This window comes from Phoxinus phoxinus (genome assembly GCF_949152265.1).
Source record: "Phoxinus phoxinus genome assembly, chromosome: 3".
Taxonomy (NCBI): domain Eukaryota; kingdom Metazoa; phylum Chordata; class Actinopteri; order Cypriniformes; family Leuciscidae; genus Phoxinus; species Phoxinus phoxinus.
In genome coordinates, this window is record NC_136878.1 from 31,855,078 (window position 1) to 31,872,902 (window position 17,825).

At 36.2% G+C, this 17,825-nt stretch overlaps 2 protein-coding genes across 2 annotated transcripts in view; one reads left to right on the forward strand and one right to left on the reverse strand.

The window, feature by feature from the left end:
• Window position 1: 1 nt before the first annotated feature.
• Window positions 2–4,308, reverse strand: cdk7 (cyclin-dependent kinase 7). Its single transcript, XM_079608162.1, has 12 exons — window positions 4,152–4,308; window positions 3,943–4,002; window positions 3,494–3,527; window positions 3,291–3,358; window positions 3,133–3,201; window positions 2,819–2,929; window positions 2,166–2,284; window positions 1,959–2,058; window positions 1,377–1,463; window positions 679–828; window positions 437–581; window positions 2–153 (listed from the first exon to the last, which is right to left on the reverse strand). Exons 1-12 carry the CDS (start codon window positions 4,215–4,217, stop codon window positions 125–127), a joined length of 1,038 nt encoding a protein of 345 aa, XP_079464288.1. The 5' UTR covers window positions 4,218–4,308; the 3' UTR covers window positions 2–124.
• Window positions 4,309–10,002: 5,694 nt separating this feature from the next.
• The window catches only part of setbp1 (SET binding protein 1), a 67,732-nt gene continuing 59,909 nt past the window's right edge, over window positions 10,003–17,825 (forward strand). Inside the window, exon 1 of the mRNA XM_079608163.1 lies at window positions 10,003–10,592. The gene's annotated coding sequence lies outside the window, so the exon portion shown is untranslated. The remainder of the gene's footprint in view (window positions 10,593–17,825) is intronic.

Genomic DNA, 17,825 nt, shown 5'->3' on the forward strand with positions numbered 1-17,825 from the left:
CTAAATGTTTCTATAATTTAATATTTATAGTACATAAAAAAATAACTGAAAAAACGGATTGACACATAAATACGTTCCTTTCCATTCATGCAGGACCAGTGGAAGAAAACAGCATCCAATTCACTCAGAACACCAGTTTCTTTTTAAGGGTACCTAAGAAATGGAATAGGAATAAGAAAAAAAAAACATTCATTACCATGTGGGACACTATTTTCATTATACATTATCCATATCCATTATATATCAGTGTAATCTAAACAGAGCAACAACTCCTATTTATCTGTTGATCTCTATATGTTAACCAGCACTGGAATTGATTATTCTGAACAAATAAGCATTTCCCTTGGAACACTGTCTAACAACACGGATATATCCATTAAAGAAACAAACACGCTATCAGATGCATTCATCAAGTGTTTGTGCATGTTTTTTTCACCCTGTTCAATACTGTCACGTTTTCTCTTGATTCCAATCATCAGGTTTTCTTTTTCTTTCAGGACTTCAGTTGAGGAGTTTGGTCTGGGAAGCTGCGGTCCCGGGGTTGGTCCTGGCCTATTGCTGAAATACCTCACCTTTAAAGCCTGAAACGAGAGTATACATTCGTTCACTCTCTTTAAATATAGATTAGCTTTAAGCATTACGATTAAGTTGATTAAACTGCAACCAGGTTATTGGCACCTGTGAAGCTGTAGAGCGTGTGCAGGGGTTAAAGGTGAATAACCCCTTCAGGAGCTCCAGAAGGTCATCACCAGCTGCGCTGAAAATGTGCTCCAGTGGCGTGCCAGGAAATAGTTTAAATGACACATAGTCTGGGAGACTGGACATCCCCTGAAACAACAACCGGCACAAATCAATGATTCTACCTCATTTAGACACAGATTTCTCAAAGCCTCAAAGATTGGACATATGAAAATATGAATGATGTGTCCCTTAATAGTATCTCAAGTAAATTCCCACTGCCCAGTCACACTACCCCTAAACCTAACCTTAACCCATGTAGTTACCTTATATTAACCAGTACATGCAAGTGATTATTATCAAATAATCAAGGTATATTTAAAAAATAATAATTTTAAATGTAAAAAAGAATGTAAAAAAAAAAAAAAAAGCAGAGTCCAGACCACAACTCTAATGATAACAAAATTATATATTTTTTAATCAGATTTTTTTCACCTGATGAACGATAAAACATTGACAGCCAATCATAATCTATCTTGCTTTAAAGAGCTTGAGAATTGACAACATAACTGCACCTTAAAATAAACTATGTAATTGTGCGATGGTGTGGATGCTAAAATAGTTATCGTTATAGGCGTGTGGAAATGAAGCTGAAGTAAAACACTCTCATCACAAATAAATAGATAACTACAACTCACAGGCCACGTGTCCTCTGTTGGTGTTCCCAAAGCTTCGAATATCTTCGTCAGCTGGTCCAAGTCTGAATCTCCTGCCAAAAATGGCAACTAAAATACAAGAACAAATCATTCTTAAAGTCACCATTAAATCAAAATGACCAATTCTTGTTTTTTATGGTATATTGCAGTATTATGAATGATTTATCAATGCACATTATGACATATTTTTTCAATTTCATGTTCATAATTTTTCATTTGGTTCCTCGTAATCTTTAACCATAATAACTTCCCCTCCCTTTTGCAGCAACATCTCTTCTGTTCTCTGATGATGTGTTTACTGGTGCGAGGGCGGGACAACCTGTCACTCACATGACATCACAGCAATAGCAAACCACAACAATCCAATCAATTCCCGACGGACAAAATCAAGTCCCGTGCCACATTTTTTCTTGTTTGAGAAGCCGTTTGACTCGGATGTAACGTCACAATAGAGAAGCACTAGCGCAACTTCCATTTCATGCTGACTTTAAAATACATGTTAATGGTCAGATTGGTTTTCAAAAGAGCCAAATGGCTTTACAAACACTGTACAAAGATCCTCACCCTGAGTAAAAGCTCAGCAAGAATGCAGCCAACTGCCCACATGTCCACACCTACACCGTACATCCTGGCACCGAAGAGCAGCTCTGGGGCACGATACCATCTGAGAAGTACCACACAACATGAAAAGTCAAACAATAGCATAATAAAGAAGATCCAAGTACTATAGTAAATGTTAACACCTCAGAATTATCAGAGATTTACACAAACCTTGTAACAACTTGATGTGTATACACTCTGTTCGGGCTTCCAAATGCTTTGGCTAAGCCAAAATCCGCAAGCTTCAGGACTCCATTCTCATCCAGTAGCAAATTATTGGGTTTCAGATCCTGAAAAAAAGGTGCCAGTTTTATACAGGAACTTTTGTTTTGGGAGTAAGTCAAGTAGTTCAACATTTATAAAAAAAAAAAAAAAAGTCATATTTTTTAAAATAAATATATTATCTCAATTTAGAATAACTGTTTATGTCTATTTTAAAATTTCTATTTTAATATATTTTAAAATATAGTTTATTCCTGTGATTACAAAGCTGAAATTTTCAGCATCATTACTCCAGTCTTCAATGTCTCATAATACTTCAGAAATCATTTTAATATGCTGATTTGCTGCTCAAGAAACATTTCTTATTATTATTATCAATTATGTAAACAGCTGTGCTGCTTAGTTTTTTATCCAGCATTTTATCTTTTGCAACATCAATTTATAAATGTTTTCAGTGTCACTTTTGATAAATTGAATGCATCTTTGCCTAACAAAAGTGTGAATTTCTTTCTGGTGTTCCAGAAAAAAAAATCTTACTGAGCCCAAACTTTTGACCGGTAGTGTTCATAACTAAAAACAGAGCAGATATCTCAGCGCCTCACCCTGTGCAGGATCCAATGATCATGCATGTATTCCAGACCTTGTAATGTCATTAGAATGTATGCCTTTATATTGGCTGGCGTCAACACGAGACTGGTGTCCTTTATGATCACCTGAAACAGACCATAATACAACAATGCACTTATATTATTCATTGTAACAGCACTGATCAAACAAATGATAGGGCTGAAAAACATCATGCTTGTTTTTGTGTTGACATTGACTTTTATTGTTAATGCTTTTGCTCTGTGATAGGTTTGTTGATAAAATTACTGAAATGAACAATATATGTCCAAGTGCATTCATCTGCCGTCACCTCGAGATCTGTCTCCATGAAGTCAAAGACAAGACTGATATTGGATTTGTGCCCAAAAGCATCCAGGAGCTGAAAGCAAAAAACAGGTTCATCATTTATGTCAGAATTATGCCATAATTAACACATCATAGATTGATATGCATAAAGAAATGACTTACACCAATAATGTTGGGATGACTGAGCTCTTGCAACAACTTAATCTCTCGAAGAGCTGTTCTGTTGATGCCTGGATAACAGAAGAAAATATGCAAGACTCAAATTAAACTCTCTCTCTCTCTCTCTCTCTCTCTCTCTCTCTCTCTCTCTGTGTGTGTGTGTGTGTGTATATATATATAAAGATTAAGATTGATCCAAAGCGCACCATCTTTCGCCTCGGTTCTGTGTCCCACTTTTATCTGTAAACAAGAAATTCACTGTTTGACATGATGTTACTGAACAATGATAAAAACAAAATGGTAACTCTTTACAATAAGGTCTCATTTGTTAACATTAGTTAATTGCCATCTAACAATGAGCACCTTTAAACATTATTATTTTTTTGTTAATAAAAATATAATTGTTCATTATGATCATGTTAGTTCACAGTGCATTTACACGAATGTATTATTAAATGTTACATTTAACATTGAGATTATAAATACAGCATTGTTTATTGTTAGTTTATGTTAACTAATGTTAACACGTTCAACTTTAGTGTAAAGTGTTACCAACAAAATCTATAATAAAATATTCAAGTACCCAATGCAAAATAACAACAAGCGAATATGATCACAAGTGATGGTTTTGCCGCAATAATGGGAATGGTCTTACCTTTTTAATAGCAACAATGGTGTTTGTGGTTTTGTCTCTTGCCTTGTACACAGTTGCAAACTGCAAAATAATGGTACAACATTATCTGTGGACAGGACACATTGATAAAACTGAAGATTGATATGCAGCTGCAAGAGCTGTGCTGCAGATGCAGGCTGTTCTGTTCTAATGTATTCGATCGAACAACAGCTCAGAAATATGTCGTTTACCTGTCCTTCACCCAGAAAGTCCAGCTTTTCATAGCGCTTCGATCTAGACTTTACATCTAATGACATGATACCAACTGCAAAACTGTTCTTTGTGAAAGCAAACTTCCTCCTGTATTAAAGAGCACTTTACACTTCCGGGTCAAATAAAAGTCCAACAAGTGGAAACGGAAATTGGATGTGTTTATTAGCCAATATTACATTTTTGCTGCATGATTTGTTTATCATATTTTAATGACATAATATTAATTTTGATAATTTAGTTATTAAATAAACAAACAAATAAACACGCTTTTATATTGTTAAAATGTTGTGACTAATATTACAGAATATATAATAAACGGACAATGATTTTAGGCACGCTGCCAGTATTTTAATTTAATTTATGTACAGAAGACTATTTTAAATAAATGCAAGCCATTTTGCAGTTTATTAAGGGCGCCGACCTTCACCGAGAATCATAAAGACCTCTGTTAGAAAATATTTTCAGCGAGAATCTATTTACATGACGAATTGTTTCATAAGCAAATCCTTAGCTATAAATCTATTTTCATTGCTTACCTTAATTTTATTTTAAATGGTTGCTTTCATAATTTAAACACAAATCGATGTTGCGCATTACGACATTAATAAATATATATTCCTGCAGAGGGCACTGTTGTCAAAGCAAAAACACGCTCGAGCGTCTCTTTTCATTTACACTACATGTATATGCCTATTTACTAGAAACTAAATATTAATAGACTAGTATAGAATTTAAATCATAATCTAATCTAAATAATGTTCCGTTATGTGTGAATATCGAGTGAAATATTAATTTCTCCTGTTTCTTTGCATTAGGCTACTTTTTTCTTTCTCTCACAATATAGGATATATAGGGAAATTTTTACACATAATTTTACATGTCTGATCGGCTGAATCCAATGAGGATATGTTCTTCCATTTTTGCAGATTTGTAGATGTGGTGTGTCTTTTAATTCTTCTATTCAGTATTCTATTTTCAGATGCAAGCACAGAATTCAACACGGTCAGCAACAGGCACAACAAAGATATTTTGAAATCTAACAGTGAATATTCAACCAGTCCAGCAATGAAAGCATTATTATTCTTTAATTAATACAATCAATATGGATCTTCACAAAGAATTTTGATTCTCGTGCGTTTGGGTAGAGAAGTTTAACAGACTGTCTGTAGTGTAATTATCACACAATTGTTCTTCTAAAACACATTCCCCCCTTAGATACCTTTTTGTTTGACTTGTTTACTGTACGCCTTCTATCTCCATCAGAAGTTTCCCATCTCAACAGGAAGTGGTTAGCACAAGCTGTTCTTATGAAGACGCCCACTTCCTTTGACTTTGATAAACACATTTGTGGTTTTGTGCACTAACCCCATCAGATAAATTTTCTTAACTGCTGCTAAACCCAATGTCCTCAAATTACAGAATGACTTCTGACTGGTTTATAATGAAAATGTGTTTTTTTGATTGGTGAGATTAAAATCGTATACATGATGTTGAACTAGTCGTTCATTTGCTTGAGAAGCATCAGAGACTTGTTTTGTATCAGCTGCATCAGACTGGCCTCATTTGAAATGAGTGATGCAGCACTTTTTCTTTTTCTGTGTGTGCTTTGAATATAAAGCAAATTATCTGTAACCAAACAAAAAAAGTAATTGTAAGCAATTACGTTTTATTTAAATGTATGTACACACATTTATTGAAAGCACAAACGAACAACGGATATAGGCCACTAAGAACAGGTCCATTGTCATTACAAGTTTCAGTCAAAGTTTCAGTCATCATCTTCTCTGCGGAGTGTATGATTGTTCATTTCAAAACTTCTAGATTTCATGATGAAAAACTACATTGTGAAGAACAGGTGAGCAAGATAATAGTGAAACTCTGCAAATTAAAGCCAAGGTTTTTGTCATGGGCTGATATTGACATCTGTAGTTATTTTTTACAATCCACATTTGTGAAACCTTCTGAAAATGAAATTATGTAAACTGTTTTATGTCCAAGTTGTTCCGGTTCCAAGACATTTGATCATCTTAATAAGGTTACAAAAAATATACAATTCTCAAAAGCATAAAATAAGCGGCTAATTTGCTCACAGTCTTATAGAGGTTTCGATCTTTAAAATATCTATTTATAAGCTACAAGACTTTAGCAGAATAAAGCCACAATCATGGACATGTTCTGCAACCAAAAGCTGTTGCTTCTTGAGACTCTGCATGTTCTGCTCAAGTGCTGCGGAAGAACTTACAATAAAACCACATATTAGTGTGAGAAACAAACTGCATATGAAAACCTCTCACCTACTGCTCTCTTCACAGATCTGAGGACTAACTCAACATTCAGTGACAAATACTCTTTACAGTAGGCCTATAGCCAATTCATTATAAATGCTGAGACCGGCATATAAATATATTGGTCACAATATAGGCTAATTTCCATTATTCATTATGGGGGTTATGCGCAAAAAAGAATCCATATTCTGTAAAAAAAAAATATATATATATATATATATATATATATATATATATATATGATATATTAATTAATTACTCAACATCATGTCATTCCTAACCTGTTAGACTTTCGTTTAACTTTGGAACACAAATGAACCCTTTCTGATTAAATTAAATGAAACACACATTCACGAGAGCATCACATTCACATCGCTTTTTTTCACTCGCGTCACTTCATAAAATTGAGGTGCACATGTGCACAAACCACTGCAGTCGATTACTTTAATGATTAATTATTACTTTTAATTAATTATTTTACCTTTATGGGGCTTGAGAGTGGTAGTTAGGCTGTCAACGAAGGGACAGAAAGCTCTCAGATTTCATCAAAAATATCTTTATTTGTGTTCCGAAGATGAACGAAGGTCATTTTTAAAGGTGTGGTTGATTATGATTTCACTTTTCTAACTTTAGGTTAGTGTGTAATGTTGCTGTTTGAGATTATACAAAGTTACAATGCTCAGAGTTCAAAGCAAAGAGAGATTGCTTTTAAAGAAATAATTTTTAAGGACTACATCGGCTGGTAGGGACTACACGAGCATCCTCCCGGGTTAGTGACATCACCAACCCTATAATTTACATTTACAGAGTGTCAAGTGGGCGCTGCAGACGCGAGCATTTTTTATTATGTCTTCGCTCCAATCAACAAGTTTAATCGCCTGCAGCCACAGGCGCTGCCGGTTCTTCTGAAACGGCCGTGATCCTGTCGGAATCCTATAAAACTTAAGCCCCTTGGTGGAATATCGATTAGTGCAACCGTAAACGCAACAATCAGACATTTTGATGCTGGGAAACCGTTTTGATAAACTTTCGGAGTTGCTAACACGTTAGAGCCAGTGGGGAACAACACCACTTCCGTTGCCAAAATGCGCGCGCAACTATTTGATCACGTGGGCTGTAAAAGGGTCTATGCTAATCAATGACTAGAAGATAACTACACATAAGCTACATACATTCATCAACTAACCATTCAGATATGTCCTGTTGCTTCTACATGTTGTCACTTCTTGAGTCTCTCCATCTTTGTCTGACTCCGGTTTGAACATAAAAGGCTAAAAGTTGTTGAAATTTTCAGTGGAATATCTGTGTGAGGTAAAAGGACACAAGCTGTTGTAGCTCCGCCCCCTGTGCCAGGAGCAGCAGCTCATTTGCATTTAAAGGGACAGACACAAAACGGTGTGTTTTTGCTCACCCTCAAAAAGTTAAAACTTTAACATGCTTCATAAAAATATCTGTGGGGTATTTTGAGCTAAAACTTCACACACACACTCTGGGGACATCAGAGATTTATTTTACATCTTGTGAAAAGGGCATTACCACCAATTTAAAAGACACGAGGGTGCTTCACGCATGCTATCGGAAATGTCATACTTCCCACTGACTGTTGCATTAAGTGCTTTGTGTTGAAAACAACAAGAATATGGAGGACACCAGGTTTATTCTTACTTATTTATTGGGGAAATCTTATTAAAGCAAAAATTATATTTAGCGTCCCAAGGTCCCATTCATTGACAACCATAAATATTCACCACACTAGTCAGCTTGCTGAAGATTCTGGAATTTCGGTCAAATAGAGGCTATTTCCGCTGTGTATAAAACATAATACGCTTCAAATGATTATATGTAAATGCACTGTTTTAACGACATGTTGATGTAGGCTAGCTGTTGTGGAAAAACCTTATAAATAGGCTACCAGTCACAGCAGCAATTGTTCTCCCCTTCGCCATATTTAAAGTTAAGGGCCCGCCCAATTTAGGAACTCAAAATAATCCCGAGCTTCCCAGTGGTAAATACAATTTAAGAGGGTGATTTTGTCCAATTTTTACCTATGGAAACTCCTATTTATGATGATTCCATTGACCCGATTTTAGGGTGAACTAACCCTTTAACACTTTCTCCGACAAGCGGATACAATGAGACCTGTTTTCCTGTTTGTTCATGTGACGTTCAGCATAAAGCCGAAAAACAGAGTAGTCCATAATATGCACATCACACAAACCTCTAGTCTAAACTCTTTACATGTGGTATCCATGGCAACCTTGAATTGAATCTCTTTGAATAATCGGTAGCGTCATTGATTTTCAAGGTTGACCAATGAGAACTATTTACTAACACAGTCGAGACATTGATTGGCCGTCAAGGGAGCAGATGCTGACCTCTATATTGAAGAGGTCTCAGAGCGTCATTACATTCTCTCTCAATCAATACACAGATATAAACACCCATTCTGTCTAAAGGCCAAAAGAGGTGAATAATGTGGGGGATGAGTGATGACAGTTCACTTCACAGCTAAAAATGCTGTATTTAAATCAAATATAGCCTTAGTATTTGCTACTATTTACTTTTATATGCAAGTTGGCAAGCTGTGCCAAGTGAAATAATATTTCGGTCTGCCAAATATAGTCGCTTTGAGAGAAAATAACAAAATAAAAAGGGTATGAGCTGCTTACAATTTGGATTGCATGAATTTATTCATTGATTATAAAGATGAACAAGTTATAGGCTATAAATGGAGGGATGTTGAAAATCAATTAGTGTTTGCTTAAACATAAATAAATCAACAATGAAAATGTCAAGGACAAATTAAGATTTATATGATAAAGATGAAAAAAAACCTTAACAGAAATATTTACATAAAAATAAGGACTTATTATGCTTTAAGTACTAAGTAATAAGTAAGTAAGTAAATAAATAAATCAAGATTTGTGGTACAAGCAAACATATACAATTATACATGTTTTAAGATCTCTAGAAGGAAACAGAACAAAACAATTAATTCAGTCATTAATTTTTTTTACAGTACAAATAATATATATATATATAGGCCTATATATATATATATATATATATATATATATATATATATATATATATATATATATATATATATATATATATATATATATATTTACGCTACAAGCAAACATATACAAATATACATATTTTAAGATCCAAGCAAACAGAAAGAAATAATTAATTAATAAACCTTTTACAATACAAATAAATAAATAAATACAAATAAATAAATATTTTGTGCTACAAGCAAACATAAATATATAAATGAATAAATACATATTTTGGACTAAACGCAAACAGATACAATAAAGTAATCCACATTTTGCGCTATAGATAAATACAAATAAATGAGTAGCCTATACATATTTTGAGCTACAAGCAAACAGAAAAATAATCAATAATTAATTAATAATAATGAATCATTAATTTATAAACATTTTGTGCTACAAATAAACAAACGATTAAAAACAAATACATATGTTGTGCTACAGGCAAACAAATAAATAGACAAATACTTTGCGCTAAAAGTAGAGGGCGCTGAGGAGCAGTCAGCAGGGCAAGTCAGAGCATTTGCTGAGAGCTGAGCACACCGATCATTATCAAAAACTACTGCGGGAGTCTAACAAGAGTCACATCACACTCGCTTAACTCCGATCAAACACGTCCAGAAACGGAACCAGCAGAGTCTGCATATCCCTGGATATTTGCCCTGCACGACCGCTCGGGTCCGGCGTGTCATCTAAAGCAGGACTTTGGAAATTATTAAGGATCGTAAGAGCAGATTTGTTTTCTCCGCAGTGGGAAGGCTCGATCCACCCCCGAGTCTGATGATTTGAGAGGGAAGCAATGCAGCGCTGTGACTGTACACCATATTCCCGCTTCAATCCACACTTCATCTGAATCTGCAGACGCACTCCGCTGATCGACCGCGAATACAACACTCTTCATGTGTGTTTTTCTGTTTGCAAAAACAAATCTCACCCGAGATTGCGACTGACGCCATTTTAAAGCGATAAAAAGCCGTTTGCTTGAGTTTGAGGGATTGTAAAGTGCTTGTCATAATCTAGTGTATGGATTTACTCTCGTAGACTTCAGCAGCAGCAGCAGCTTCAAAAATGGGTGAGTTTACCTCTTGCTCCTTAAACCACCACACTTCAACGTGCAGTTTTTATTATAATCCCATTTATTTACGTTTAAATGTGGAATTGCAGCTGTAAGTTATTTGAACATAAATAATTAAAACGATGTGGTTGTTTTGAATTTGGGGACGCACTTAAAAACTGCAGAGCTCCATTTTAACCTGAAGAAAAAAGTGGACTATCGCTATAGTCTGCCTTTAACGTTAACTTACATGGTATACTCTATTATATTGGTTTAATTTGACCTCAGTAACCAACATATTCATCAGTACTTATGGAAATCATTGTTGGGTAACAGAGTAAGGTGAATGTTTATCTAACTCACCCTGAAGGACAGCAGCATTTGCGACAGTGGGAGAAATACCCATTGCTGTGTGATTTTGATCTAACTTATACATAATAGTGGTATATTCAAACGAAGAGACATTATTCGGCGTAATTTACTGTAATCGTGGCCATGCATCAGTTTCCCGCTGATAGAGAGTAGGCGTGTGTTTGCACTGTCAAGCGCCTATAGTAATTTCCACTATAAGCCACAGTGTAGGCTTGCTTTCCATGTCACTTGTGTTCTTACTCATTAAAGACTGCATGTGTCTCAAAACCTTGCGAGCTGCCTACCTAGACAGCGTTTGTGGGCATTTTAACATCCTGTGCTGCCACAAGATGCTGTCAAGTAGGAGTCTCACTACTAGGTTTTGAGTGTAATGGGTAGCAATGATGCAACTGTTGATCTAAGTGTTTGGTTTCCTATATCTGTCATGAGGTTGCATGGGTAAATTAACATTTGCTGACATTTACCAAGATCAGATATTATTCAGAACCTGAATTTAAGAGGGATTGCTTGCTGCTGTATTCATCAATGTTCTTCACACTTAGCCTATCTGAGCTTATTAGTATCCTGCCCCTCATTTGAGTGGCTGAAATCCTTGCCTAATTGCAGAAAGGGGAGGAGCTATGACAAGGCGATCTGGGTGGTTTTTCTCAGCATCTTTGACTTGAAACACATGGGCTGTGTCCAAAACCGCATACTCTCGTGAGTAGGTACTTATTCTGAATAAGTAACTTCACGACCACTAAAAAGTATGTGTAGAATGTAATCCAGACATACTACATTCACCATGTTGTCATCGTCATGTGACCTTCCAGCATCAGTTGCGTGCTTCACCTCCATTCACTAGCCTAATCCTTTCCCGTGGCTTCATGGAATAGTAAAGTGTGCATCGTAAGAATACATAAGGAATCTCGCCGGAAGAAGTAGGGCATCCGGGTACTTTTTGCCTACTCTTTTATGAGTCCTGTGAATTCGGACATACTTCTTTTGTCACATACTGTTTTTCGCCTACTATATAGTAGTGAAGTATGCGATTGGATAGAGCCAGAATGTTCTCTAGGGGAAATTACCACGAAGTCACCACGAAATCAAAATGGACAATTCTTATTTTTATATGGAATATTGCAGTGTTTATTATACATGATTTATCAGTGCACATCATTGTTTATTTTTTTGCTCTTGTAATCTTTAATCAGAATAACTTCATCTTCCTCACTCAACGACATATATTCTTTCTCTGATGACATGTGCACCAACCGGCATGGCGGCGTGAAAATAATCCATCACCTCCATAAACCTGTCACTCACTCACGCAGCAATTAGCAACTGACAACGATCCAATCAATTCCCTTGTTATGGACAAAATCAAATCCCAGCACTATGTTTTTTTTATTGTTCGAACACCGGGTTCCCTCGGATATATTTCACGATAGGGAAGAAGTTGTTTAATGCCGACTTCTATGAGACCAATACCATTTGAGGATACAAGACAAATTATATGTTTTGAATATCACACCTTAAAGGGATAGTTTGCGCTAAAATTATAATTCTGCCTGCCTACATTTACAAAAGTTGTCTCAATATTTTTTGTCTATAATGGAAATCATTGGTAACCAAAACTGATTAGTTGCCAGCATTCTTCAAACTGTATAATTTTATTTACCACAGCAGAAAGTCATACAGGTTTAAAACAAGTTAATGATGACTGAATTTTCATTTAATTTTCAAATGCATAGAGACATGCTTTCAATATTTATGCCCGAATATCGAACTTCTGAAGAGCGATATGGCATTTAGCCTAAATCAATGCTTTGGTTGCGTCAGAGTTTGGTCAGAAGCTTTGGTTAAACCTTTATCCTCGCTGAGGCCTTATGAAATGGTTGAACTGAATTGAAGGTCTGTGGTCAGTATCAGAAATGGAGGTTGTAGGCTATCGAGTTTTGGTACAATACAAAATGTTGATTTGAGTGCAGTAGTTCTGGCTATGAGTATCACTGTATAGTTGTTTCAAAATGGAAAAGAAACTCTTCTAAGTCTTCATCGTTTCATAGAAAGCCAATGGAAAAACCCGGGTCAAATCAGGAGACCGATCCATTTATCAAAGCACAAACACATCTACTTATGGAGCGCTTGCCTACAAAAAGATTCCAGAAAACCTATTGTATCTGTATACAGAGTATACGATTACACAAAAGAACCACAGTATTTGAGCAAAGGATAAATCCAAAGTGATGTTTATGTGTGTGAATGGAGCTCCCTCTGTTCCTGGCTATGGCTAGTTGCATTGGAGGACAGCCAAGTCCTGACAGGAGACAAAGGAAAGAGGGAGATATCCAAGGACATATCTAATTTTTGGCAGCCGCTCCAAACCAAATATCAGAACAAGAACACCTTTTGGCAGTGAGCTACAGGGGGAGGAGGGCCGTTTCATTTTTTGCTTTTTTTGTTTTTTACTACAGCCACTTTGTTTTCACTGCGGTCGAAATTCTGATCTCTCCTCAGTTTAAAATTGACGTTTTGGCAGAAATCCATTTGCTTTTGTCATCGCAGAATACAAGACAAGGGCGGCTGGTTTTCTTTCTGCGAATTCAAGTGGGATTGGCTGCACATTTGGAAACTCTGCTGGAGAAGGATGGTGTTCAGATGTTTCAGTTACTCTGGATCGTTGGCACCAGGGATTGTGATGACAGCCAATTGTCAGCATGTTAATCTGTCAGTTTTGCAATGTGCTCAATCCTTAAATGTGACAAAAAACAGTAACCTTATCTATTAGACAGTATAGAAATGGAAATTATTATTCGAATATGTTTCATACATATGCTATGCCAGTTGTGATTCGAACCACACTGAGGTAAACCCTCAATTTTTATGCTGCTGAAGGCTGGCCCACACTAAAATATCTTATCAGATTTTTAAAATGTGAGAGACCACAAACCTGATTTAAAAGATTTAACAGTTTTGTTCCTCTAGTGTGTGGAGTGCTGCGATGTGACCAGGAATGCATACCACACGCTAACAGTCGCAAAATCTCTCACGGTCAAACGTGACTTAGAGTAAACAAACATGGCGGACGCAAGATGAAATGGTGATAGTGCTGCCTTGGACTGCTTTTTTTTCTGCAGAAAATGTTTGGATGAAGTTGTTATGCTTCAATCTTCAATCTCTTTGGGGTCCCCCCTCCACAACACAGGATTTATGATCGGAAATATTCAACATGGAGGATATTTATGATTTGAGATCGGTGCGGCCCCGATGTTCTTCCCGAGCAGATTCAACTAAGCACACTTAACACACCTCACACCACAGGAATATTTGATAATCTGTAGAACCATCAAGATAATCGTGATTTTTACCTAGGATTGTTGGAAGGGGAGAATTGGCCCAAAATCAGCCTGATTAGCCTATCTTGTAGTGTGTAGGTGCCTTTAACAGGTTACATCACATTTTAACACTGCAGATCTCATCTGTTGTAGGGTATGAAAACACTGCAAACTAGCAGCAACTAATAGTGCTGCAGGAATTACGTATTTTTATAGGCCAAAAAACCCAGAAATTAGTTGTTTAACACAAGCTCAACTATTTTTTTGTCACTTTTTAGTCTACGACATGAAATACATCAGTTTGTGTGTGTTTAAAAAAAAGAAGCTTTTCCTTGTCTTGAAAAGGGCAAATAGTGGCTAAATGGGACAACAAAGTTTGTGGGGTAGGCTACATTAAACATCATCACGCTGAACAGGTACACTCATCTACTAATCTGCTTTTACAGGCTTATTGTGTTTAAAATCACACTCTTGCAAAATCTTCAGGAACTTAAAAAAAAAAGACAGAAAGAGTTGTCAGAAGCTTAACGCTGAAGTCTTGGGTGATGCTAACTTTTGGGTTGGACTACAAATATACGTCATCACTGCAGCGCTTCATAACGAATAGTCTACCTCCAAAGTGACCCTTCACTAAGACCACCTTCATTACTGTTGACGCTCAGGCAAGCCTTAAGGCCCTTTCACACCAAGAACGATAACAATAAAGATAACTATATTAGCGTGAGCTTCCACACCAGTGGCCATATCGTTCTGTTTATTTTACGCATGTGTGCTTGTCTGCCGCTTTAAATGCTCGAGCTCATTACAGCAGGATGGATTCTGATTGGCTGTCTATGTTTTTATCGTTCATCAGCTGGATAAAAAACGTTCTGAAAGCGATTCCAACGATATCTTTTCTCTGTGCCATTATCATTATAGCCATTCTTTAATATTGAGAACGATATAGCTATCGTCATTGGTGTGAATGGGCCTTACACAGCATTACATGGGAATAAACAGGACATGTACGTGTGATTCAGTAAAATATGCTCATGAAGTTAATGGATATTATTCTAATGAAGGCTGGAATGAAGTGTGACATTGCTAAGGATTTTTATCTGCTGTTTTTTCACCCAATAATGAAAATCATTTACTTACCCTCATGTTGTTACAAATGTAGGCTATGACTTTGTTCATCTTTGTTGTAAACATTTAATGAAATCTGAGAGGTTTAATTCTGACCCTCAGTTGAAAGTCTTTGTCTCTTCAAAAAGTTCATATAGAGATCATAAAGGTAATCCATCGAATCAAGTGGTTTAATAATCAAGTGGCCTTCTGAATTGCTTTATATGATGAACATTTATTCGATGTTTTATTTTTCAATTCACCTTTAATCACTGATCAATGCACAGAACCTCAGATATAATGAACAGAATCTGAAACATGCAGAATGAGATTTTTTTTTCTTGTGCATCAATCAAGTATGGTCAAGCTTTTGTTTATATTGTATATGTGCTCTATGTATGTACGTTGGTCAGTGTTTACATATAAATAAAAGCCTAAATGAAATTTGTTCGTCATATAAAGAGGTTGTGTCTCTTCAGAAGACTTGGATTAAACTGCTTTGTCTTTATAAACATTTTAATGTATGGAACTTTTGTTTGTTCGGACTTTCAATGGAAGAACAAAAAGGATGAGAGAATATAAAATTATTTAATTTTGTTTAGAAAATGAATGAAAGTTTTCAAAGTCTGAGTACAAGTACAACTTTTACTTGTAACGGAGCAATATTTGACCAGTAGTATCTGTACTTATACTCAAGTAAGGAAGTTGTGTACTTTGTCCACCTTCATCCCTAATCACCAGTAATGTTTCAAACAAAACAAAAACCTCTAGAGCAGATAATATAGGCCATAGCAGCTCTGCTTAATACGGTTGCGTTCATAGTTTGACACCTGCTCATTTTCAGGACTCACAACCGCATTCTCGACATGCCCGCGTTGTATCAATAGAACCGAACTGGACAAATGTCTACCACATCATATAATGTGAGGACCACATTGTGACTGAACTGTATAATCACGACGGGCTTAGTTTACTCACAGAGACGGATAAATGATTTGTTCATCTGCAGATCCATCAGAGCTGCAGTTGGTGTGAGCTGCGTGGTGCGTGGCTCAAACGTTCTCTGTGCACTTGGTTACAAAACATTTAAAATCCTTGTTGGTTGTTTAAAGCAGAGATGTTCAAGTTATTTATCTAAAGTTCGAGTCAAGTCTGAAGTCTTTATCACTGGAGTCTGAGTCAAGTCTGGAGTCTTTTGTCACAAGGGCGGTCTTCAGGATTACTAGACACTTTAAGGGCAGGTGTTCAAGAAAGTAGCTGGTGGTCAGTACAAAGCATGTGTCAAACTGCTCCTGGAGAGCCACTGTCCTGCAGAGTTTAGCTCCAACCAGCTCCAAAGGTGTTGTTCGCTACTTTCGATCCCTTGGGTTTATCTTGAAAAGACATTTGTTGAATGAAAAACAAAAAACTTCAGTAATGATATGTAGTCTACTGTATACCTCGTGTAATATAGGCTACTAGCAATAAAAGTAACAGCATTGTGGGATTTTGCACAGAGCATGTTTGTGGTGGGAGTTTGCAAGAGAGATCGTGTGTAACTGTGTGTGTGAGGGGATGTTGTGTGTGTGTGAGAGAGAGGCTACGTCTAAACTAATCTGGATACATTTGAAAACACATCTTTTTCTTTTGTCCTGAGAAAATTGAGTTTTTTGAAGATGCTCTCCCAAGTAAATAAATTTGAAAACAGCACTTTCACGTTGTAGTGTGGACTGTAATAGTTATTTGAGAAAGATGACATGTTTAGTCATGTGATGCATATTGTACCGATACCCATCTATGTTTATACCGGTATGTGCCTGCTATGTGCTATTAACTTTCACAGTGTTGCTAAAGATACATATTACTTTGTACAATCTTCATTACATTCCTGTAAAGATGACAGAAAATGTGTTCATAATGGCTGTGTTTTAGACCATACAATGAATGGCGATTTGAGTTTCTCCTGAACGCATCAATAAGTGGTGAGATATGTGGCTAATAAAATGATCGTGCAAGAAGAATAACGAGACAAATTTATTACGTCTGATTTCTCAGTATCTTCATCTCTGTGCACTTTTATTACAATTTATGGTTGCGCAGTAAGATGATTTGAGCGTCTTCTGACATTTCAGTGTAGATGAGAAACTTTTGAAAATGCAAGTGTTGACGTGACGCAGAGGAGCATTTTGAAACAAAAACAGCGTTTTCAAATGTGTTTAGATTAGTGTAGTAGGAGTGTAACGGTTCAAATTGCTCACGGTTCGGTTTGTATCACGGTTTTAGGTTCACGGTTCGGTATGTGCTGTGGACTACTGGACTAATCGATTACTGTCAAATAAAAATAAAGAAAATGAGAATTAAATTAACAGTGCTTTTCGGTTAGGTCTAACAGTTTTCAGGTGCAGAAATTGAATAAAGTAATCAAATGTTAAATACCATTGCATATTTGACTGTATAAATTAAAGATGAATCCTCATCC